The sequence below is a fragment of the Capricornis sumatraensis genome, chromosome 11 (assembly GCF_032405125.1).
Source record: "Capricornis sumatraensis isolate serow.1 chromosome 11, serow.2, whole genome shotgun sequence".
NCBI classification, from domain to species: Eukaryota; Metazoa; Chordata; class Mammalia; order Artiodactyla; family Bovidae; genus Capricornis; species Capricornis sumatraensis.
In genome coordinates this window covers 12,074,343-12,099,768 of record NC_091079.1, presented here as the reverse complement: position 1 = coordinate 12,099,768, position 25,426 = coordinate 12,074,343, and the positions used below count along the sequence as shown (strand labels likewise).

General features: G+C 36.1%; 1 protein-coding gene across 1 annotated transcript in view; it reads left to right on the top strand.

The window, feature by feature from the left end:
- The window catches only part of ADGRB3 (adhesion G protein-coupled receptor B3), an 878,910-nt gene that overhangs the window by 505,772 nt on the left and 347,712 nt on the right, over positions 1–25,426 (top strand). The window contains exon 15 of the mRNA XM_068984093.1: positions 4,783–4,826. Coding sequence (XP_068840194.1) covers positions 4,783–4,826 — 44 coding nt within the window. The remainder of the gene's footprint in view (positions 1–4,782; positions 4,827–25,426) is intronic.

Here is a 25,426-nt window from a genome sequence, read left to right as displayed (position 1 = left end):
TACATGACTACTGGAAAAACCATAGCCTTGACTAGAGAGACCTTTGTTGGCAAGCCTATTGGTTAAGCCTTCTCAATATACAAAATTGCAATCCATTCACTTCCCAGTCTTTCCTACTCAGTGTAATCTACTTTTCAACATAGCACATGTTGCCACCTAGTATCTTATGTATTTCCATGGGTTCTTCTTTGTCTCTCTCCCTGCTCTCTTCATTATAGGTAACTCTCTGAGGCAAAGGCTTTGTTTTGTGCAATGCTGTGTCCCCAGTGCCTCCAAGTTATCTGGAACGTAACAGATATTTGCTAAGCGATTTTTGCGTGAATCGATGAACTTGTTCTTCATCTTGGCTCTCTCCTGACTTCTCTTTGTGAGAGTGATTTACCATTGTGAGATGTACTGAAAATATTACATAGGTGAAAAAAGAAAAAGATTTGGATGAGAGTTTTCAAATAGAAAAGGAAATCATTAATAAATGTCATTCTAGGATAATTCTATGGGGTAGGGCTAGAAAAGATGTCTAAATTCCCCATTTTACAAACAAGAAACTAGGGAAGTTATATAAGACCAAAGGAAAAGAGGACCATGTATGGAAACACATAGACAAAAACAGTGATGTATTATACTGTTAAATAGAGAGACAGATAGCCCCTCATTCATGATTTTTCACCTTTTGATGGTGGAATGTGATATGCATTCAGTAGGAATCACACTTAGGATTTTGAATTTCAATCTTTTTCTGGGCTAGAGATATGCAGTTACTCTCTTGTGATGCTGGGCAGTGGTCCACAGCTCCCAACCAGCCATACAATCATGAGGGTGAACAATTGTGATACACCCATTCTGTACCCATAAAACCATCTTCATTTTACTTTCAGTACAGCAGGCTTTGCATGAGATGATTTTGCCCAAATTTTGGCTAATGTGTTGTGAGCACATTTAAGGTAGACTAAGCAATGATGTTCGATAGGTTAGGTGTATGAAATACATTGTCAATTAACAGTATTTTCAACTTGCAATGGGTTTATCAGAAGGTAACCCACTCATCATCAGTCAAGGATGCCCTGTATTGATTTGCTTGATGTTGAGCAGAGGAAAGAAGTAAAAGAAAATATCAAAGACTATTAAAGATAGTACAATGATATGTTTAGAACATCTATGGTAACTAGAAAATGTGACTGTTGGTACACTTTTCAAATGCTTGAAACTGGGTGAGTGGTAATGTTTAATTCAACTGTACTGTTCAACTTTACAGTTTTGAATGGAGTCAGGAGACAGTTTTTTGGCCAAATTTTATTTTTAAAGAACAGCATATTCTTTCCAAAAGTTTTCAAATATATTCAGTTTTAATATTTAAGTATCAATTATATTGACTGCTCTATAGATTAATTTCTGGTCCATTTGGCTCATTTACCCGACAATCTTTATTTTTTTTAGTTTCATGAATTCCTTAAATCCACTTCTGTGAGTTAGTTCACAGCCTGACTATTTCCCCTTGCTTCTGCCATTATATTATGTTCCTCCGTTTTGTCAAGCTCACCATTTCCTGTTATTGATTTCCCATAAATTCCTCATAACAGATCTTACAGCAGAGTGCCTTTGCGAAAAGTTTCTTAAAATTATAACAAATATTTTACAAGTGGTTTCTTTTAGCCAGTTTTTTTTTTCCATGTTTAGAATTCATTCATCATTGGTTTTTGCTTTGTTTACCATCTCACATTCTTATTCCTTAAGGGACTGGTCTGTCGAGGTACTAAGATCCTCTAATCTGCTTGTTCTGCATATTTCTATAAACTTCAGATGTTTATGTAATTGACCTCAGCCCACAGCCCCACAGGGTGACTGTTCTGGAATGAACATTCACAGAGGCATATCTGTCTTTTGTGTAGGTCCCAGAATGTACAGTAAAAAGCAAGATGGAGTGGTGCATGTCAGAACCTATAATCTTTCTCATGTGGATTGTTTCTAAATTTTCAAAAGGACAGAGAGAGAGAAAAGCATGAGCTCTAAGGGGTGAGAGTGTGGAAGATAGGGGTGAAACTAAGATTTGACAGAGGTATGGGTAAGAGTAGAAAAGGCATTACTCACCTTTATACTTTTGTCCCAAGTGAAAATTAGTTTTCTTAGAGGGGTAAAACAGAAAGAAATATCTAAACAATTAAGCTTATATTCTATTTCTCTTCTAACTTTATTGTAACTTGTTATGAATTTTAATTATGAAATATTAATCCTATCATCAGTATCCTGTGCTGTTTTATATAGAGATTGACCTTAATCTCATCCATTCCTAACGAAGTGAGCTCAATATAGAGGACCTGTAATTTCAAGGTTTTATGCTTACTGCCTATATCCAGTGTACACACTCCCATGCCCTTTATTGTCATATTCCAAGGACAATTTTTCTATCAATTGCCTTGAGTTCTTTTGAATAGGACTCTAGATATATATAAAATAACTTTATGATACAATATTGTATTTCTGCTGAGGACTTGTTAGGAAGTCAGAAACTGTGTCGGAATTTCAGGTAAAACTAGAAAGGGTCTCATAGAACAGAGAAAGAAACAAATTTGAAATGCCATCGCCTCTTCATCTCATGAACATCTACATATCTCTGCCTCACGTTATGACTAGATAAGGACCCACTTTTTCATGGAACTTTCTGTAACACAGGCCATGATGCTCTGTCCATCATTTGTCCCCTAAAAAATAAATTATGACTAGCGATATTTATTTTGAGCATGTCTCTATTGTTATATGAACATTCCACGTGTTCCTCATCAATCTCTATAAGACTATAAGACCCATTTCAAGGAAGGGCATGTTTTTTATGCTCTGAGAGCATAGGTTATAGGTATGAGTGTCTGATTAGAAGAAAGATACTTTAGAGATCTGGTCTATGAGGGATTCTGAAGAATGGTAACAGTGCTAACATATGGGAGTTAGTCAAATGTCCCAATTAAAATGCTAATAAAATTGGGAACAGTTCAGTTCAGTCACTCAGTCATGTCCGACTCTTTGCAACCCCATGGACTGCAGCACGCCAGGCTTCCCTGTCCATCACCAGCTCCTGGAGGTTACTCAAACTCATGTCCATTGAGTTGGTGATGCCATCCAGCCATCTCGTCCTCTGTCATCCCCTTCTCCGCCCGCCTTCAGTCTTTCCCAGCATCAGGGTCTTTTCAAATGAGTCAGTTCTTTGCATCAGGTGGCCAAAGTATTGGAGTTTCAGGTTCAGCATCAGTCCTTCCAAGGAATATTCAGGACTGATTTCCTTTAGGATGGACTGGTTGGATTCCTTGCAGTCCAAGGGATAGATTTCACCACTTTTAGAATAATGAGCCAAAGTTATGTTTCTTTTTTTCCTTTTCTAATAGAATTCTAGAATGGACATAGTGAACAGTACTTAGAGAGGCAGTGTTTCCCAAAGAATTTGCCCAGATTTTGAAGATATTGCTTTGCCAGATCTACCCCAGTAATTATCTATTTGGAAGCAAGACTGACGGCAAGTTCATAGCTGGCAGTCACCGAGGGAGCTTGTCCACCTACAGGAAGGTGCCTGTAGTCTATTTCAGGACTGGAACTTTCACCTGTCTTGGCTTATTCATCATTTTGATATCAGTGACTAGTTGGATGAGCCCATAGATGTGATGTGTCTTCATCCTGCAGTGACCCAAAGTTTAGAAGAAGTAGTAAGTGTGTGGGATGTCAAGATCAGGACTTAGAAATCTTTCCTGAGAGACTTCAATGTGTCAAGCTCAGGAGAAAACTACCAAAATTTCCCATATACTGTTGGTGTGTGTTATTAGGAATATGGCACCTATGCTGGAGAGGCAAACTTCCGCTTCGTCCTGTGCATGTAGCACAGGTGGATGTTTTCCTAGGCACACTGTAAAGGAAGCACTCCAGAAGATGAGTGTCATGGAGAGTGAGAGAACTTGGAAGCGACAGAGTATGTTTAATAGAAGAGATGAGAGGATCTGTGGATAGCTAAAGATATCACAGAGAAGAATTACTAGGTTAGTTTCAAAGGGAACAATAAGGCCCCATGAAGGTGACAGAAAAACAAAAAATAAAACATTCCAACAATCAGAGCTCTTCAAAACTGTGTGCCTGGTGGATTATCCAATGTGGAAAACTCATTGTGTCATCCTAAAGGTCATCTTGGCTACTCCATACATAATTATTAAACTAAATAAAAATTTAGCGTGTTTCCCCCATAGCTTTATTAGATGTGATTCTATGGAACTATGCTCTGTTGGTTAAGAAAATATTGTAAGTCCACAGACTTTCTGGAAGCGCTCTTGTCTTTTAGAAGCTACACCCCCGGAAACAGAAGAGGACATGGCAGGGCGGGGGGGGGGTGCCTAATACAGAATGTTTTACTGTGATTTAACTACTGCAAGTATTTCTTAAAGGAAATAATCCAGCAGTTAGTATTTTAGAGAAAAAAATCAGAAATCATAAAAATATAAACCATGTTGTATATGAAAATATGTATAAATATAAAAGTATAGACTGTGTTGTAAATGAAACTTTCACTTATAATTTAAAAAATGAAATATGGGTTATGATATTTGGAATAGATATGTTTTCTTGAGTAGAATTTCATCAAATGAGCCATTAAACCTATGAGGAAGGACATGCAAATTTTTATTCAAAACAGAGGTGGAAAGTATCTTACTGCAAGATAAGAAATGTGCCATTCTGTTTGCATTTCACAGAATACTTCAGTTTTTTTAATACACCTATTCCAAATACATTTATTCTTTCTCTTCTTACTTTTAGGGTACTTTGAATCCCTATTGTGTATTATGGGATGACTCAAAAACGTAAGTGACTGATGTTTCTTTACATTACTTTGGACTAAATATTCAAAGCACGTTAAGTTATTTCAGCTGCCTTCTAGTCCACAGGAATATAATAAGTTAGTGGGATGGAGTTACACTCATTGAGAAGAGTCTCCTTTTTGAAGCTGTAAGACAGCATGATGAATGTGTTTGTGTGTATGTCGATGCCATCAGGTTATATCCCAAGATAGGACTGCATTACCTAATGTGTAAGGCATATTGCGATGTGAATTCCATGAGGTTTTTTAAAAAGCTTTACTGTTTTGAAATTATAGTAGCTCAAATGCTATTTCAACATTTTGCCCTAGTGATTCCACTTAGCATTGCAGAATAAAATAGCAATTTCTATGGTCATTTAGCCAATACATTACTTGCATGACCTTGAATCTATTATCAGAGTAATGCAATATTTATATGGCCATTCAAATTGTTTTCTTATGAAAATATTGAGTGACATTTAATTTTCTTTTTCTACATTTTATGAATTCATGAAGACAAAAGAAAATAATTTCAATAAATAAGGATGAATTATTCTTCCATGTATTGCTTTGTTTGTACAAGTAATTGCAATATATCTGGTCAAAATCATCTTAATCTCATTAGTAATGCTATGAGATTTTAAGGTCTCAAAGAGCAGAAAAATCCATGATTAAGGCTTAATTAGACTCCCATACTTTAAGTACTTGTATGAGTTTCTTTCAGTGTAGTAGCCAGATTATACAATCTTCTTTTTCTTTGTTTTGCATGGAGGAGAGATAAGTTTCAATCAATCTCAAAAAGTAGTACCACCATGTGTATACTGTCAGTTAACGCACCACTTTCTATGTATTCTAAGAATTTTCCCAGTCTTCTTTCCCCTTAATTGGATGTGTATTCAGGGTTTTATGATGTTGCTTGTCTCTTATTTGTAATTATTGGAGAGCTTAGAAAAGGGATGTTCTTCGATTTCTAGGTAAAAAATGTGCTAATTCTTAGGATAGTGATGGAAGTTAAAATAGTATTTATGTGGGTGAAAAATAAATGATATGAATCACTTTCTTTATTTCCTTTTTTCTTTTCAGTGGTATGAATCATGTTTTGTTTTGTTTTTTTTTTTCTGTAGAGTCAGATATTCTAGAATCCTGTTTTCCTAGGAATCTCAGTGCATAAAGAGAGTCTCAACTTGCCGGGTTATAACATGAGTTGGATGCTCTCATTGATGTGATTTTTTTTTTTTTTTTTTTTTGCTTTTTAAAACCACATGAAGAAATCCACTATAGTAAAATTTTTGCAAGATTTCCTCTTTACCAGTAGCTGGAGAAGATGTTCATAGTATATTCTAAGTCACTGTTTAGTATGTTGTATAGCCAAGGGAAATATAAAAGTCTACTAAAAACAACTAATTGTTTTCTACTCAAGAAAAGCATGCCACCTTACACACATGATTACAGGCATTTGCATATCTCCATGAATAATAACCAACTTTTGTTTAGTTTCATTATCTTTTTAGTGGATAGAATATGTTTCTATATTGATCCAAGTAGGAGAATGCATTGGTTATTTCAAAAGACCTTTGAGACTTACAGGAATATTATAGAAAGGGGGGCATTCCCTTATTTTATGTATCTCTTGGTGTGCTTTCTCAGTTTTTCTAAGGTGTTAAGTTTAATTTATGGAACTATTGGTGCTTGAGGTCAGCACTGAGTTTACAAATCAATCACATTCTACTTTCTCTAACATCTGCTGACTCTTATCCATCACAAAGAACATGTCTTGGTTTTACAAACTTCAACTTTGTAGTTGTCCTTGAAGAAAACTATTCAGTGAGAGGAGGTGTGTTTAGCTGCCTTTCAAATCATCTTATCTCCAGAGATCAGTGCAATTCGTGTTTCCTTGATGTATCTGAAGAGTGATCAAAAATCTTTCCTCTGTGACAGAAATTCCATCCTGTCATACTTTTTAACAGACTGCTTCATCATTAAATTGTTTTTCTGGGTGAGTCTGAAACAATGAAGGTTAAGACAATTTTTTGTTTGTTTGTTTCTTCACACCTGTTCTTCTATTTTGATCATGTTCACATACACAATAGTTTTATCAATGCAGTGATGTTAATTTTGAGTATGAGACACCAAGCATAGTTAATAACGAAGAGACATGGCTCTTGTGTTTTTATCAGAAAAAGATTAATCTAAATGATGTTTTCAAGATTGCAGTAGCACAGTTGAAATTAGAAGTCATTTTTTTTTTAATTTTGGTGTAAGTAATCAAATTACCTTAAATTTTTATTAAGATGTATTTGACATGTAATGTTATGTTAGTTTCAGATATGAAACGTAATGATGCCATATTTGTTTACACTGCTAAGTGACCACCATCATAAGTCTAGTTACTGTCTGTCAGCAATGTTGTTTTGTTTTTTAGTTGCTAAGTAATGTGTGACTCTTTTGTAACCCCATAGAAGGTAGCCCGCCAGGCTCCTCTGTCCATGGAATTTCCCAAGCAAGAATACTGGAGTGGGTTGTAATTTCTTTCTCCAGGGGATCTTCCATACCCAGGAATCAAACCCATGTCTCCTGGTTAGAAGTATATTCTTTACCTCCAAGCCATCTGGGAAGCCATCTGTCACCATTATTTAGTTACAAACTTTTTTTCTTATGATGAGAAAGTAGGATGAAGAAGGTAGAGAAAACCACTAGACCACTCAGGTATGACCTAAATCAAATTCCTTATAATTATATAGTGGAAGTGAGAAATAGATTCAAGGGATTAGATCTGATAGACAGAGTGCCTGAAGAAATGTGGACAGAGGTTTGTGACATTGTACAGGAGGCAGTTATCAACAACATCTCCAAGAAAAAGAAATGCAAAAAAGCAAAATGGTTGTCTGAGGAGGCCTTACAAATAGCTGAGAAAAGAAGAGAAGCTAAAGGCAAAGGAGAAAAGGAAAGATATACCAATTTAAATGCAGAGTTCCAAGGAATAGCAAGTAGAGATAAGAAAGCCTTCCTCCGTGATCAATGCAAAGAAATAGAGGAAAACAATAGAATGGGAAAGACTAGAGAGCTCTTCAAGAAAATTAGAGACACCAAAGGAACATTTCATGCAAAGATGAGCACAATAAAGGATAGAAATGGTATGGACCTAGCAGAAGCAGAAGATATTAAGAAGAGGTGACAAGACAACACAGAAGAACTATACGAAAAAGAGCTTTATGACCCAGATAACCATGATGATGTGATCACTCATCTAGAGCCAGACATCCTGTAATGGAAGTCAGGTGGGCCTTATGAAGCATCACTGTGAACAAAGCTAGTGGAGAAAATGGAATTCCAGTTGAGCTATTTCAAACCCTAAAAGATGATGCTGTGAAAGTGCTGCACTCAATATGCCAGCAAATCTGGAAAACTCAGCAGTGGCCACAGGACTGGAAAAGGTCAGTTTTCATTCCAATTCCAAAGAAAGGCAATGCCAAAGAATGTTGAAACTACCACTCAATTGCACTCATCCCACACACTAGCAAAGTAATTCTCAAAATTCTCCAAGCCAGGCTTCAACAGTACATGAACCATGAACTTCCAGATGTTCGAGCTGGATTTAGAAAAGGCAGAGGAACCAGAGATCAAATTGCCAACATCTGCTGAATCATCAAAAAAGCAAGAGAGTTCCAGTAAAGCATCTACTTTTGCCTTCTTGGCTATGCCAAAGCCTTTGACTGTGTGGATCACAACAGACCGGAAAATTCTTAAAGAGATGGGAATACCAGTCCACCTTACCTGGCTCCTGAGAAATCTGTTTGCAGGTCAAGATGCAACAGTTAGAACTGGACATGGAACAACAGACTGGCTCCAAATAGGAAAATGAATATGTCAATGCTGTATATTGTCACTCTTCTTATCTAATTTATATGCAGAGTACATCATGCAAATGCCAGGCTGGATGAAGCACAAGCTGCAATCAAGATTGCTGGGAGAAATATCAATAACCTCAGGTACGCAGATGACACGACCCTTATGGCAGAAAGTGAAGAAGAACTAAAGAGCCTCTTGATGAAAGTGAAAGAGAGTGAAAAAGTTGGCTTAAAACTCAACATTCAGAAAACTAAGATCATAGCATCCGGTCGCATCACTTCATGGCAAATAGATGGGGAAACAATGGAAACAGTGACAGACTTTATTTTGGGGGGCTCCAAAATCACCGAAGATGGTGACTACAGCCATGAAATTAAAAGGCACTTGCTTCTTTGTGGCTGACCCAAGGAATAACTTGAAAATATTTTGCTCACATCACAAAAAGGCTTATTTTAGTTATAAAAAATGTTTCTTTTTACACTTGTGTGATTGATAATTTGCACATTTTGGGCGCTACTCCAAATTTGGATTTTTGGATATTGAATCTTGTGTTGATGACATTCCTTAGAAAATCCATAAGTCTTCCTTTCATCTGAAGCTATAATATTTATCCTGTTCTCAGCAACACCATTTGTTGCTAACAGGCCTGTGAAATATTATGTTTGTTCTCAGAAAATGTTTTAGAGATTCATTTTTTCTTTATTTTATTTCAGTTGATTTATAGTATCATATTAGTTTCAGTAGTACATCATAATGATACAACATTTTAAGACTGTACTCAATTAAAATTTATTATAAAATAATGGCAATATTTCCCTGTACTGTACAAAATGTTCTTGTTACTTATTATTTTGTATACAATAGTTTGTATCTCTTAATCTTATACCCCAACTTTGTGGTCCTCTCATCCCTCTTCTCACTGGTAACCACTAGTTCTCTGTATCTGTGAGTCTCAGTTATATGCATATAATTGGATTTATTTTTTATGTTTCATATATAAGTGAAAACAGAGTTCTTTGACTAATTTCACTAAGCTTAATGCCTTCTAGATCCACTCACATTGTTGCAAATGGCAAATTTCATTCTTTTTCATGGCTGAGTAATATTTCAGTATTTCATTGTTCACATCTTCTTTATCCATTCATCTGTCAATGAATTTGTTGCTATTGTTTAGTTGCTAAGTCATGTCCAACTCTTTGCAACCCAATGGACTGTATCCTACCAGGCTCCTCTGTCCATGCAATTTCTCAGACAAGAATACTGGAGTGGGTTTCCATTTTCTTCTCCAGAGGATCTTCCCAACCCAGGGATCAAACCTGTGTTTCCTATATTGGCGGGCAGACTCTTCACCAAACCATCAGGGAGGTCCTTGATGTGTGTAGGTTGCTTCTATGTCTTGGCTATTATTTATATTGTTGCTATGAACATTTGTGGTGCAGGTATCTTCAAATTAGTATTTGGGGCCTTTTTTTTTTTTTTTTTTTTTGGATATATACCTAGGAGTGGAATTGTGGGATCTTGTGGTAGTCTTATTTTTACATTTTGGAGGAACTTCTATACTGTTTTCCATAGTTTCTATACCACCTTACATTTCTACAACAGTGTGCTAGGATTCCCTTTTCTTTCCTTACCAGTATTTGTTATTTGTATACTTTTTGATGATAACCATTTTGAAAGGTGTGAGGTAATACCATATTGTAGTTTTGATTTTCATTTTTCTAATAATTAGCGGTTATGTGCCTGTTGGCCATCTTTTTTTTTTTTCTTTTTTAGAAAAATCTCTATCCAGGTCTTCTACTCATTTTTAAATTGTTAGCTTTTAAAAATAGAGTTGTTCGAGTTATTTATATATTTGAGAAATGTTATCAGTCATATCATTTGCAAATATTTTCTCCCGTTCCATAGATTGTCATTTTGTTTTGTCAGTGGTTCCCTTTACTGTGCAAACACATTTAAGGTTAGTTATTAATAGATTACATTTATTTACTTTCCTTTTTGTTTCTTTTTCCTTAGTAGACAGATCAAAAAAAAAATTGCTATAATTTATGTCAGGGTATTATACCTGTGTTCTTTTCCAGGAGTTTTATGGCTTCAGGCCTTACACTTGGGTCTTAATGCATTGTGAGTTTATTTTTGTACATGGTATGATAAAATGTTCTAGTTTCATATTTTTCCACTTAGCTGTCCAGTTTTCAAAGCAGCAGTTATTGAAGCAACTGTCTTTCCTCCATTGTATATTTTTCACTCCTTTGTTGTGTATTAATTGACCATAGGTTCCTGAGTTTGTTTCTTCTGTTCCGTTAATCTATGTGTTTGTTTTTATGTCAGTATCATGCTGTTTTGACTACTGTAGGTTTGTGTTATTGTCTGAATTCAGGGACCATGATAACTTAGCTTTGTTGTTTTCTCTCAAGATTCCTTTGGCAATTCAGGGATTGCTGTTTAATATGTTGTTTAATATGAATTTTAGGATTATTTGTTCTAGTTCTATGAAAAATTTGATTTTGATAGGTATGGCATTTAATCTGTAGATTTCATTGGCTACTGTGGCAATTTTAACAATACTTCCAATTCAAGAACATGAAGTATGCTTCCATTTCTTTGTATCATCTTTATTTTCCTTAATCAATATATTGTAGTTTTCAGAGTCTAGGTGCTAAATTTATTTCTTTTTGAGGATAATTTAAGTGGAATTGTTTTACTGCTTCCTCTTTTAAATAGTTCACTATAGTCTTCTATCCTGCAACTTTACTGAATTTGTTTATTAATGCTTATAGATTTTTTGGTGGAAACATTAGGGCTTTCTATGTATATCATCATAACATCAGTAAATAGTTGACAACTTTACCTGTTTTCTTCCAATTTACATGTCTCTTATTTCCTTTTCTTGTCTCATGCAGTAATTAGGATTTCTGGTACTGTGTTAAACAGATATTGTAAGAGTAGGCATCCTTCTCTTATTCCTAATTTTAGGGGAAAGGCTTTTCATCACTGAGTGTTTCCTGTGGGTTTACCGTAACTTGCCCTTATTATGTTGAGATATGTTCCCTCTATATCCACTGTGAGTTTTTATCATGAGTGGATTCTGAAGTTTGTCAAATGATTTTTCTGTGCCCATTGAAATAATCATGTAATTTTTACCCTTCTTTTTGTTGATGTTGTCTATTACATTGGTTGATTTGTGAATATTGAACTGTCCTATGATCCTTGAATAAATCCAAAATTGATCATGGTGTGTCATACTTTTTATATATTGTTGAATTTGGCTTACTAATATTTTCCTTAGGACTTTTACATCTATATTCATTGTAGGTATTAGGCTTTAAGTTTCTGTTTTTGTAGTATCTTTGCCTGGTTTTGTTACAAAGTGGCCTCATAGAATGAATTGGAGAGTGTTCTGTGCTCTTCAGTTTTTCTGGAATACTTTGAGAAAGATAAGTATTAGTTCTTCTTTATATGTGTGGTAGAATTCACCTGTGAAGATGTCCAGATCTAGATTTCTTGTTTTCTGGGAATGCTTTTTTTTTTTTTTAACTGAAAATTTAATTTCAGTATTCGTAATTGGTCTATGCAAATTGTCTGTTTCTTCTTCTTTCATTCTTGCTAAGTGTTTGTCTCTGGAAATTTGTTCATTCCTTCTATGTTGTCCAATTTGTTGGCGTATGTTCTCATAATTTTTTTGTATTTTTGTAATATTGGTTACTCTTCCTCTTTTATATCTCACTTTGTTTTTTTTATTCCTTTCTCATTTCTTCCTGCTGAGATAGCTAAAAATTTTTCATTTTTTTAATCCATTTAAGAAACCAACTCTTGGATTCATTGATTTTTATTTCTTCTTTCTTCTTTTTTGTCTCTATTTTTTTAAAATTCCTCTGTGATCCTTAAATTTTTCTTCTTTTCTGCTGACTTTGGGCTTTTTTGTTCTTATTTTTCTACTTCTTTTAAGTGGTAGGTTAGGTTATTTATTTGAGGGATTTTTGTTTGTTTCTTGACATAGCTGTTTTTGTTGTTTAGTAGCTAAGACGTATCTGACTCTTTTGTGACCCTCTGAACTGTAGCCTGCCAGGCTTCTCTATCCATGGGATTTTCCAGACAAAAATACTAGCGTGAATTACCATTTCCTTCTGTATTGGCAGGCAGATTCTTTAGTGCTAAGCCACCAAATAAGACCCTGAGGAAGGCAAACCATGAAGTTCCCTCTTAGAAATGCTTTTGTGCATGCCATAGTTTTGGGAAACCGTGTTTCCATTTTCATTTATCTTTGCATGTTTTCTGATTTCACCTTTGATTTCTTCATTGAACCACTGCTTTTTTAGTAGCATGTTCTTCAATCTCCATATTTTCATTCTTTCTTTTCTTTCTGTAGTCAAATTCTAGTTTTGTATTATTTTCTTTGGGGAAAAGATACTTAATATAATTTCTATAAACTCCAATTTTTTTGTATAATTAATTTATTTTTTATTGAAGGATAATTGCTTTATAGAATTTTGCTGCTTCCTGTCAAACTGCAATATGAATCAGCCATAGGTATACCTATAGCCCCTCCCTTTTGAACCTACCCCCATCTCCCTCCCCATCCCATCCCTCTAGGTTGATACAGAGCCCTGGTTTGAGTTTCCTGAGCCATTCAGCAAATTCCTGTTGGCTATCTATTTTACATATGGTAATGTGTACTCTTTACATACATCTCACCCTCCCCTCTTCTCTCCCCATGTCCATGAGTCTATTCTCTGTGTCTGTTTCTCCACTGTTGCCCTGTAAATAAATTCTTCAGTATCATTTTTCCAGATTCTGTATATATGTGTTAGAATACAGTATTTATCTTTCTCTTTCTAACTCACTACACTGTGTATAATTTTTTGAGACTTGTTTTGTGGTCTAATATGGTCTGTTTAGGAGAGTATTCCATGTGCACTTGAGAAGAATGTGTATGCTGCTGGTTAGGGTTGTAAAGTCCTATACATATCTATTAAGTTCAATTGGTCCATTGTGTCATTTAAGACCATTGTTACCTTACTGATTTTCTACCTGGATGACCTGTCTGTCCATTGATGTCACTGGGGTGCTAAAGTCCCCTATTTTTATTGTACTATTGTAAATTTCTCTCTTTAATCTATTAATATTTGCTTTTTATATTTGTGTGCCTGTATTGTGTGCATATATGCTAATAAATATAACCTCTTCTTTTATTGATCACTTTATTCTTATATAGTGCTCTTCTTTGTCTGTTTTGAGTTTCTTATAAAGTATTTTGTCTTTATAAGTTATGAGTACAGCTATCCTTATTTAAATAATTTTCATTTGCATGACTTACATTTTTCCATCCTCTCACTTTCATTCTGTGTATTTCTTCAGATTTCAGATGAGTCTCTTATAAGAAGCATATAGATGGGTCTTGTCTTTTTAACCCAATCAACCACCTTATGTATTCTGATTAGAGCAATGTCTGTTGAAATTTATATAATTATTGGTAACTATTTACTTATTGCCATGTATTACTTGTTTCTGATTGTTTTTCTTTTTTCTCTGTTCTTTTATTCATTTTAATTTCTTCCTTTGTGGATTAATGATTTTCTGTTGTGGTATGCTTTTTTTTGTCTCCTATAGTTCTTGTATATCTATTGTACATTTTTTGATTTCTGGTTACCATGAAGTTCATATATGTTGTCTTATAACCGTATCTACTTGTTTTAAACAGGTAGTCCTTACCTGTCCTTCAAGTTCAAACACATTTAAAATCAACACACAGAAATCCCTTGCATTCCTATACACTAATAATGAGAAAATAGAAAAAGAAATTAAGGAAACAATTCCATTCACCATTGCAACGAAAAAGGAATATATCCACCTGAAGAAACTAAAGACCTATATATAGAAAACTATAAAACACTTGTGAAAGAAATCAAAGAGGGCACTAATAGATGGAGAAATATACCATGTTCGTGGATTGGAAGAATCAATATAGTGAAAATGAGTATACTACCCAAAGCAATCTATAGATTCAATGCAATCCCTATCAAGCTACCAGCCATATTTTTCACAGAGCTAGAGCAAATAATTTCACAATTTGTATGGAAATACAAAAAACCTCTAATAGCCAAAGCAATCTTGAGAAAGAAGAATGGAACTGGAGGAATCAACTTGCCTGACTTCAGGCTCTACTACAAAGCCACAGTCATCAAGACAGTATTATACTGGCACAAAGACAGAAATATAGATCAATGGAACAAAATAGAAAGGCCAGAGATAAATCCACACACCTATGGACACCTTATCTTCGACAAAGGAGGCAAGAATATACAATGGAGAAAAGACAATCTCTTTAACAAGTGGTGCTGGGAAAACTGGTCAACCACTTGTAAAAGAATGAAACTAGATCACTTTCTAACACCATACACAAAAACAAACTCAAAATGGATTAAAGATCTAAACATGAGAACAGAAACTATAAAACTCCTAGAGGAGAACATACACAAAACACTCTTTGACATAAATCACAGCAGGATCCTCTATGACCCACCTCCCAGAATACTGGAAATAAAAGCAAAAATAAACAAATGGGATCTAATTAAAATTAAAAGCTTCTGCACAACAAAGGAAACTATAAGCAAGGTAAAAAGACAGCCTTCAGAATGGGAGAAAATAATAGCAGAAGCAACTGGCAATTAATTTCAAAAATATACAAGCAACTCCTACAGCTCAATTCCAGAAAAATAAACAACCCAATCAAAAAATGGGCCAAAGAACTATATAGACATTTCTCCAAAGAAGACATACAGATGGCTAACAAACACATGAAAAGATGCTCAACATCACTCATTATCAGAGAAATGCAAATCAAAGCCAAAATGAGGTACCATTTCATGACAGTCATAATGGCTGTGATCCAAAAGTCTACAAGCAATAAATGCTGGAGAGGGTGTGGAGAAAAGGGAACCCTCTTACACTGTTGGTGGGAATGCAAACTAGTACAGACACTATGGAGAACAGTGTGGAGATTCCTTAAAAAACTGGAAATAGAATTGCCTTATGACCCAGCATCCCACTGCTGGGCATACTCACCAAGGAAACCAGAATTGAAAGAGACACGTGTACCCCAATGTTCGTGGCAGCACTGTTTATAATAGCCAGGACATGGAAGCAACCTAAATGTCCATCAGCTGATGAATGGATAAGAAAGCTGTGGTACATATACACAATGGAGTATTACTCAGCCGTTAAAAAGAATACATTTGAATCACTTCTAATGAGGTGGATAAAACTGGAGCCGATTATACAGAGTGAAGTAAGCCAGAAAGAAAAATACCAATAGAGTATACTAACACATATATATGGAATTTAGAAAGATATGGTAATGATAACTATATGCACGACAGCAAAAGAGACACAGATATATAGAACAGTCTTTTGGACTCTGTGGGAGAGGGTGAGGGTGGGATGATTTGGGAGAATGGCATTGAAACATGTATAACATCATATAAGAAACTAATCCCCAGTCTAGGTTCAATGCAGGATACAGGATGCTTGGGGCTGGTGCACTGGGATGACTCAGAGGGATGGTATGGAGAGGGAAGTGGGAGGGGAGTTCAGGATTGGGAACACGTGTACACCCGTGGCAGATTCATCTTGATGTTGGCAAAACCAATACAATATTGTAAAGTAATTAGCCTCCAATTAAAATAAATAAATTTAAATTTAAAAAAAATTTTTAAATAAAAGATCTACATTTTTAACTCCCTTCCCTCACATTTTGTTTACATGTTTTACTTCTTCATGTTTATCCCTATACTGATTATTATTGTTATATTTGCCTTTTTTCTTTATTTCTTTTCATCTTTGTACTAGCTTATTTAAGTGGTTGAACATCAGCCTTTACCATATACTTACTTTTACAGTAGAATTTTTCATTTCTCATATATATATATATTTAATTTGTGCTATAATCTTTTTTACCACTTATAAGAGATGCTTAACATTTCTTTGAGGTAGGTTTAGTATTGATAACAACTTTTAAGTTGTGCTTGAATGAGAGATTTTTTTTTACCACTCTTTCAATTCTAACTGATAATCTTGCTGGGTAAATTATCCTAGGTTACAAGTATTTTCCTTTAAGCACTCCTTTTTGGCTTGCAACATTTTGGGGGGAAAATCAGCTTGTGGCCTTATGGGGGTTACTTTGTGTATGGCTCTTTGTTTTACTCTTCCTGCCTCCAGAATTCTCTGTAACTTTTGCCATTTTAATTATGATATGTCTTGATCTGGGCCTGTTTGGGTTTATGCTCTTTGAGACCCTCTATCATTCCTATGCCTGGATATCTGTTTGATACCTCAGCTTTGGGCAATTTTCACCCATAATTTCATGGAATACATTTTTGACAGACACACCCCTGCCCCCCACCGCGGGTCTATCTTCTCCTTCTGGGGCCCCTATAATACAAATATTGGTATGCTTAGTGTTGTCTTAGAGGTCCCTTAAACTGTTGCCAATTATCTTTTTTCTTTATGCTGTTCTTATTTGGTGATTCTCATTATTCTGTCTTCCAGTTCATGTAAGTGTGTTTCTATGTCACTTAGTCTGCTAATACTGTCTAATGTGTTTTTCATTTTAGTTATCATATTCTTCAGTTCTGATTAGTTCTTGCTCATATTTTCTAGTTCCTTGTTATAATTTCACTGTGTTAATCTATTATTTTCCCTAATTCAGTTAGCATTCCTAATGCTTTGAACTCTTCATCTGATCAATTTTTAACTTCTGTGTCAACCCCCACCCCCGCCAGGGGTTTTTCTCTTTTTCTTACTGTTGAGAGTAGTTCCTCTGCCTTTTCATTTTGCTTAACTTTCTCTGTCCCTGTGTGGGCGAAATCGTTACCTATTATAGTGATGAATGGGTGTCCTTATGTGGGAGCTTCCCTGTACAGTCTGCATGTGCCCAGTGGCCTTGGTGGAAGGGCTGAATTTGATGTGAATAAAAGTCAAATTTTTCCTTGGGGTTTGCTGGTGCCTACCACCTTGGTAGGAGATGGGGCTGGAGATAGAAGACCTAGGGCCAGGGCAAGGTGTGAGGTGGGGCTTCTCCTGTGCTCAGTGGCCATACCACTATATCGGGGACAGGGGCAAGTCCCAAGTTGCCCTTGTGGGCAAGTCTTAGCTGGCTTTGTTTCCTCTAAGTGTGTATTCTCCCCATTCCCAGCCCTGGTACTATCACCCCAGAGGTGCTCAAACAAAAGCCACTGCTGTGTGTGCTCGACATGGATCTAGACATGGGGTGTGGTGGCCCTGGCCGTAAGTGCCCCAGGCTGCTTCTGGTGCACTGCCTGTTGTGAGTGTTAGTAACTTCTGCCTCCACCCTGCTCAGATGCTTCTTCAAGTCTGAGCAGCATTTGAGCCTTATTGCCAAGTTCTGTTTGGCCACAGCAGTCCTCCCCACAGGAAGGGGAGGATCACCTGCATCAGGCTGCAGGAGGATCCAGAGTGATCGCACATCTCAGGCTGGGGCACACGTCAGGGTGGTCGTGGGAAGCTAACCAGCAAATCCAGAGTTCAGTTGACACTCTCCACTCTTTTTTGGGAATAGGCAAGCATGTTCACACTCCTTACAAGCAGAATCCAGGCTTCCCATAGTTCTCCTGTTATTCCCACTGGCGTACCAACCAGTCTATTAATGTTCGACCCTATGGTTGGGGTGCCTGACCTGTGGTTCACATTTCTCACTCCCAAGGGAGGATCTCCATCTGTGTAGTCTTCCTGTTCCTCTGAGCCCCCTCCAAGGGGCCCAGGTCCCCACCCACTCTCTTCTGTTCCCATCTTACCTGATTATATGGGAATCTTTCTTACAGCCTTGGTGGTGCAGGAGCCTTTCTGCTAGTTTCAGTAAGAATTGCTCCACATGTAGATGTCTTTTTGATGTGTTCCTGGAAGGTAAGTTCCACAGTTTCCTAGTCACCAATCTTGATCTCCCTCTCCAGAGTTTTAATTGCATGACTTTTCATTGTAACTTATTAATCATTGATAAACAAGTTCATAAATCCATTTATAACTTATTTTCTTGACTTATAGTTGAAGCCAAAAGCTTTTGCAGACTAGACTTTTACGTCTCTACATTTCAAATTGATTTATTGGAGTTGCAAGTAGCAATAGTCACATCTTGACTGAGACTGACACTGCCTTGTTTTATCTCAAAATCATGTAATTGAAGTGTTCTTCTCTTTTACTTTTGCTATCCTTATTTCTTAATACCAATGAAATCTTTCTCTCATTCATATTGTAAGCCATCATTTCATTGATCTCACAGTATGATTCCTAGAAAATATAAAACTAACACCTTAGCCAAATCTCATCATTCCAGGGAGCTTGTTATCCCTGTTCTTGATCTTCAGGTGACAGACATACCTGTGTTGTTAGGGAAACATATACTGTCAGGAAATACACTTTAAGAAAGATATGCTAGCTCTTAGAAGTTCAAAGCAATTATACAAAACATTGCTACTATTGGATAACCAACCTTTGTTGTTGTTGTTCAGTCTCCAAGTCATGACCAATTCCATGACACAATGGGCTGCTGCATGCCAGGCTTCCATATCCCTCATCATCTCCCAGAGTTTTGCCCAAGTTCATGTCCATCCAATTGGTGATACCATTGAACCATCACATCCTCTATCACCCTCTTCCTCCTGCCTTCTCAGCATCAAAGTCTTTTTCATTGAGTCAGCAATTCACATCAGGTGGCCAAAGCATTGGAGCTTCAGCTTCAGCATCAGTCCTTCCAAAGTGTATTCAGGGTTGATTCCTTTAAAATTGACTGTTTGATCTTGTTTCCAAGAGACGCTCAAGAGTCTTCTGCAATACCACAAATTGAAAGCATCAATTCTTCAGTGCTCTACCTTATTTATTGTCCAACTTTCGCATCTGTACATCACTACTGGAAAAACCGTAGCCTCGACTGTACAGACCTTTGTCAGCAAAGTGATATCTTTGCTTTTTAGCACATTGTCTAGGTTTGTCATAGCTTTCATGCCAAGAAGTAATTGTCTTCTAATTTTGTGGCTGCAGTAACCATCTGCAGTGATTTTAGAGCCCAAGAAGAGGAAATCTGTTACAGCTTCCACCTTTTCCCTTTCTATTTGCCATGAAGTGATGGGACAGGATGCCAGGATCTTAGCTTTTTAAATATTGAGTTTTAAGCCAGCTTTTTCACTCTCCTCATTCACCCTCATCAAGAGACTCTTTAGTTCCTCTTCACTTTCTGCCATTAAAATGGTGTCATCCACATATCTGAGGCTGTTGATATTTCTCCCAGCAATCTTGATTCCAGCTTGTAACTCATCCAGCCCAGTATTTCACAGGATGTATTCTGTGTATAAGTTAAAAATACTGGGTGACCATAAACAGCCTTGTCATACTTCTTTCTCAGTTCTGAACCAGTCAGTTGTTCCATGTAAGGTTCTAACTGTTGTTTCTTGACATGCATGCAGGTTTCTCAGGAGACAGGTAAGATGGTCTGGTATTCCCATCTCTTTAAGAGTTTTCCACAGTTTATTATGATCCACACAGTCAAAGGCTTTAGCATAGTCCTTGAAACAGAGGTAGATGTTTACCTAGCATTCCCTTGCTTTTCTATGATCCAGCGAATGTTGACAACTTGATCTCTGGTTCCTCTGCCTTTTCTAAACCCAGCTTGAACATCTGGAATTTCTCAGTTCAAGTGATTCTGGAGCCTAGCTTGGAGGATTTTGCGCAATGTTACTAACATGGTAGAGGAATGCAATTATCTGGTGGCTTGAACATTCGTTAATACTGCCCTTCCTGGGAACTGTGATGAGGGTTGACCTTTACTAGTCCTGTGGTCACTGATGGGTTTTCCAAATTTGCTGACATATTGAATGCAACACTTTAGTAGCACCATCTTTTAAGACTTTAAATAGCTCTGCTGGAATTCTGTCCCCTTCACTTGCTTTACTGGCATCAGTGCTTCCTAAGGCCCACTTGACTTCACACTCCAGAATGTCTGGCTCTAAATGAGAAACTATACCATCACGGTTATCTGAGTCATTAAGGTGTTTTTTGTGCAGTTCTTCTGTGAATCCTTTCCATCTTTTCTTGATCTCTTCTGTTTCTAGTAGGTCTTTATTATTTCTGTCCTTTATTGTGCCCATCTTCAGATGAAATGGCCCTTTGATATTTCTAATTTTCTTGAAGAGATCTCTAGTCTTACCCTTTCTGATTGTCTAAGGAGGCTTTAAAAATAGCAGTGGAAAGAAGAGAAGTGAAAAGCAAGGGAGGTTCCTTGGTATCAGGGTGTGGTTTTAAACAGGCTTTTAAATTATTATGATAACAGTGTGTGTGGGGGGGGTTAGTCGCTCAGTCATGTCCAACTCTTTGTGACCCCATGGATTGAGGCATAACTATTATTAAAATAATATTTATTTAAAAAAAAGGCAAGGGAGGAAGGGAAAAGTATGCCAAACTAAATGCAGAGTTCCAGAAAATAGCAGGAGAGACAAGAAGGCCTTCTTCAAACAATCTTTATCCTCTGAATAATAACTGAATGATAAGGCATAGTTTATGTGCTCTATTCAAATTGTTCTCTGAACTGACAGATAGATGGGAAAAACTGATAAAGGCAGAACTTAATAATAGCAATGGCTTACAATTATTATAAGAGAACAAAAGGAAGAACGAAGAGATCTTATTGGAGAAATTTTATAAAATAATTAAGAAAGAAAAGAGATCAATTATACTTCAAAATCCAACCAACAGACAAACAAAGTTATACAAGAAAGGCATCAGATTTGTGGTTACCAAAGGCAGGAGTGAGAAGAAGGTGAATTGAATGAAAGCAGTCAAAAGGTACAACATTGCCAGTTTATAAGGTAAATAAGTTCCAGGGATATAATGTAGAATGTGATTAATGTAATTAATATTGCCAGATGTTATTATGAAAGTTGCTAAGAGTTCAAATCCTAAGAAAATTTTCTCTTCACAAGGGAAAAATTATTTTCTACCTATATGAGATGATGGATGTTCACCAGACTACTGTGATAATTATTTCATGATGTATGAAAGCTAAATGATTATGCTGTATACCTTAAACTTATATAGTACTGCATGTCAACTGTATGTCAGTAAAACTGGAAGAAAAAAAGAACAAGAACTCCTATGTAAAACAGTAAATGTATGGTCTTTTTTTTATGGTAAAAGGGAAGCATCTTTTACAGCCTTGCAGCTATCTAACTGAAACATTTTCCTCACAAGCAACAAAAAAAGAAAATCTATTTTCAAAATATTATGCATACTTACAGTCATGATTCCAGTAGATCAGTACTTCTAGAATTTTTTTTACAATTAACCAGAGACAGGATTTTAAAACTATTTAGCTTCAAGAAGCATTATTACTCTTTTGGGTAGATTTATCTTTGAAAACTAGTTAAAATTTAACTGAGTACCTCATAAAAATCACTATTTTGGAAAGAAATTACATGCATATATAATAAATGTCTGACATTCAGTATTCCAAACTGACTTTGTTATTCACAATTTCTAGTATGTCCAATGTAAATCCTAGGTGTCAGTTAAATTTTACTGGACAGTGTCTGAGTACATGTCTGCTTCTCTGCAGTTAGAATTGGAAGAAGTAGCTAGTTCTGAATGACGCTTGATGTAATTCTGCCTCAGTTGACATATTCAGGGCCCATATGGATCAACTGCAGAAGCAGTTATATTATCAGTGTTTGTGTCTTAAGATGTCAGAATTTCATGGAATTTACCATTAATTGTTCAAGTTCAACGATCAGTTCTCTAGTAAAATAAAGCCAATGTGCTTTTTCCCCTTAAATATTCACATGGTAACAGAAAAAAGATTATTAGATGCTTACATTATCAAAATATGAGTTTTATAAATTAAAATTTAACCAGTCTCTAAAAAATTAAGTATATTACTGTGGTCAATAACAACCATGCCCAAAGTCATAATAGTTACTGGTGTTCACATTTACAATTGATAAAGTTTTTGCCTCTGTTCACAAAACACAAATACTATTCTAAAAGCACTGCAAAAAGCGATAGAAAAAACTTATTTTCTGAGAAACTATCAATATAATTAAAGATTCTTTGGTATGAAATTAAGTGATGCTTTCTTCACTGTTGCTTTTCTTAGACTGTACATTACTTTTTGAAGTTCCGTGTATCCACAGTTGTATGTTTTCTCATAAACCCATTATAATTTAAAATTACATTTTTTCACCTTTATTTAAGAATATTTTTCCTGTTTCATCCTTTAAAATAAAAACATAGACGTTTTTAAATTACATCATAAACTCTAAGCAATTTAATCTAGTTTCCTAAAGCATATTTTTGGATTTGTTAGTATATAAATTATCATTTTTAACTGATAAAATTTACATAAGTGTATCTAATACTATTAACAACCCGTTATGTCCATTATTGTGAGATGTAAAGTTCAAGATATATTGCATTCTGCCTTTAATACGCATTCTGAGGACTGATAAGTGCAGTTCAGTTACTCAGTCATGTCTGAATCTTTGCGACCCCATGGACTGCGGCACACCAGGCTTCCCTGTCCATCACAAACTGCCAAAGCGTGCTCAAACTTGTGTCCATCAGGTCAGTGATGCCACCTAACCATCTAATACTCTGCCGTCCCCTTCTCCTCATGCCTTCAGTCTTTCCCAGCATCAGGGTCTTTTCAAAGGAGTCAGTTCTTCACATCAGGTGGTCAAGGTATCAGCTTTAGCATCAGTCCCTCCAATGACTATTCAGAATGATTTCCTTTAGGACTGACCAATCTGATATCCTTCCAGACCAACAGACTCTCAAGAGTCTTCTCCAACACCAAAGTTCAAAACAATCAATTCTTCAATGCTCAGCCTTCATTATGGTCCAACTCTCACATCCATATATGACTACTAGAAAAACCATAGCTTTAATCTTTGGATCTTTGTCAGCAAAGTAATGTCTCTGCTTTTTAATATGCTGTCTAGGTTTGTCATAACTTTTCTTTCAAGAAGCAAGTGTCTTTTAATTTCACAGCTACAATCACTATCTGCAGTGATTTTGGAGCCCAAGAAAATAAAGTCTGTCACTGTTTCCATTGTTTCCCCATCTATTTGCCATGAAGTGATGGGATTGGATGCCATGATCTTCGTTTTCTGAATGTTAAGTTTTAAGCCAGCTTTGTCACTCTCCTCTTTCACTTTCATCAAGAGGCTTTTTAGTTCCTCTTTGCTTTCTGCCAAAAGGGTGGTGTCATCTGCATATCTGAGGTTATTGATACTTCTCCTGGCAATCTTGATTCCAGCATGTGTTTCATCCAGCCCAGTGTTTTGCATGATGTACTCTGCAGGTGTACAATATGCAACCTCGAAATAGTCCTTTCCCAATTTGGAACCAGTCCATTTTTCCATGTCCAGCTTTTATTGTTTCTCCTTGACCTAAATACAGATTTCTCAAGAGGTTGATAAGGTGGTAGGGTATTCTCGTCTCTTGAAGAATTTTCCACAGTTTGTTGAGATCCACGCAGTCAAAGGCTTTAGTATGGTCAATGAAGCAGAAGTAGATGCTTTCCTGGAATTCTCTTGATTTTTCTATGATCCAACGGATGATGTCCATATGATCTCTGGTTCCTCTGCTTTTTCTAAATGCAGTTTGAACATCTGAAAGTTCTCAGTTCACATAATTTTGAAGCCTAGCTTGGAGAATTTTTAAAAAATTAATTTATTTTAAGTGGAGGCCGATTACTTTGCAATATTGTGGTGGTTTTTGCCATACATTTACATGAATCAGCCATGGGTGTACATGTGTCCCCCATCCCAAACCCTGCTTCCACCTCCCTCCCTATCCCATCCCTCTGAGTTTTCCCAGCTTTTAGTGTCCTGTTTCATGCACAGAACTTGGACTTGTCATCTGTTTCACATATGGTAATATACCTGTTTGAATGCTATTCTCTAAAATCATCCCACCCTCACCTTCCAAAGAGTCCAAAAGTCTATTCATTATATGTGTCTCCTTTGCTGTCTCATGTATAGGGTCATTGTTACCACCTTTCTAAATTTCATATATATGCATTAGTATACTATATTGATGTTTCTCTTTCTGATTTACTTCACTCTGTACAATAGGCTCCAGTTTCGTTGAACTCATTAGAATTGACTCAAATGTGTTCTTTCTTTTATAGCTGAGTAATATTCCATTCTGTATATGTACCACAACTTTCTTATCCATTGGTCTGCCAATGAACATCTAGGTTGCTTCCATGGCCTAGCTATTGTAAATAGTGCTGTGATGAACATTATAGTACATGTGTCTCTTTGAATTCTGGTTTCCTTAGTGTGTATGACCAGCAGTGTGATTTCTGAGTTGTATGACAGTTGTACTTCCAGTTTTTTAAGAAATCTCCACATTGTTCTCAATAGTTACCTTTTCTCCACATCCTCTCCCGTATTTATTGCTTGTAGACTTTTGGATAGCATCCATTTGACCAGTGTGAGATGGCACCTTATTGGGGTTTTGATTTGGATTTCTCTGATAATGAGTGATGTTGAGCATATTTTCATGTGTTTGTTAGCCATCTGTCTGTCTTCTTCAGAGAAATGTCTGTTTAGTTCTTTGGCCCGTTTTTTGATTGGATCTTTCATTTTTCTAGTATTGAGCTGCATGAGCTACTTGTATATTTTTGAAATGAATTCTTTGTCAGTTGCTTTGTTTGCTATTATTTTTCCCATTTTAAAGGCTGTCTTTTCA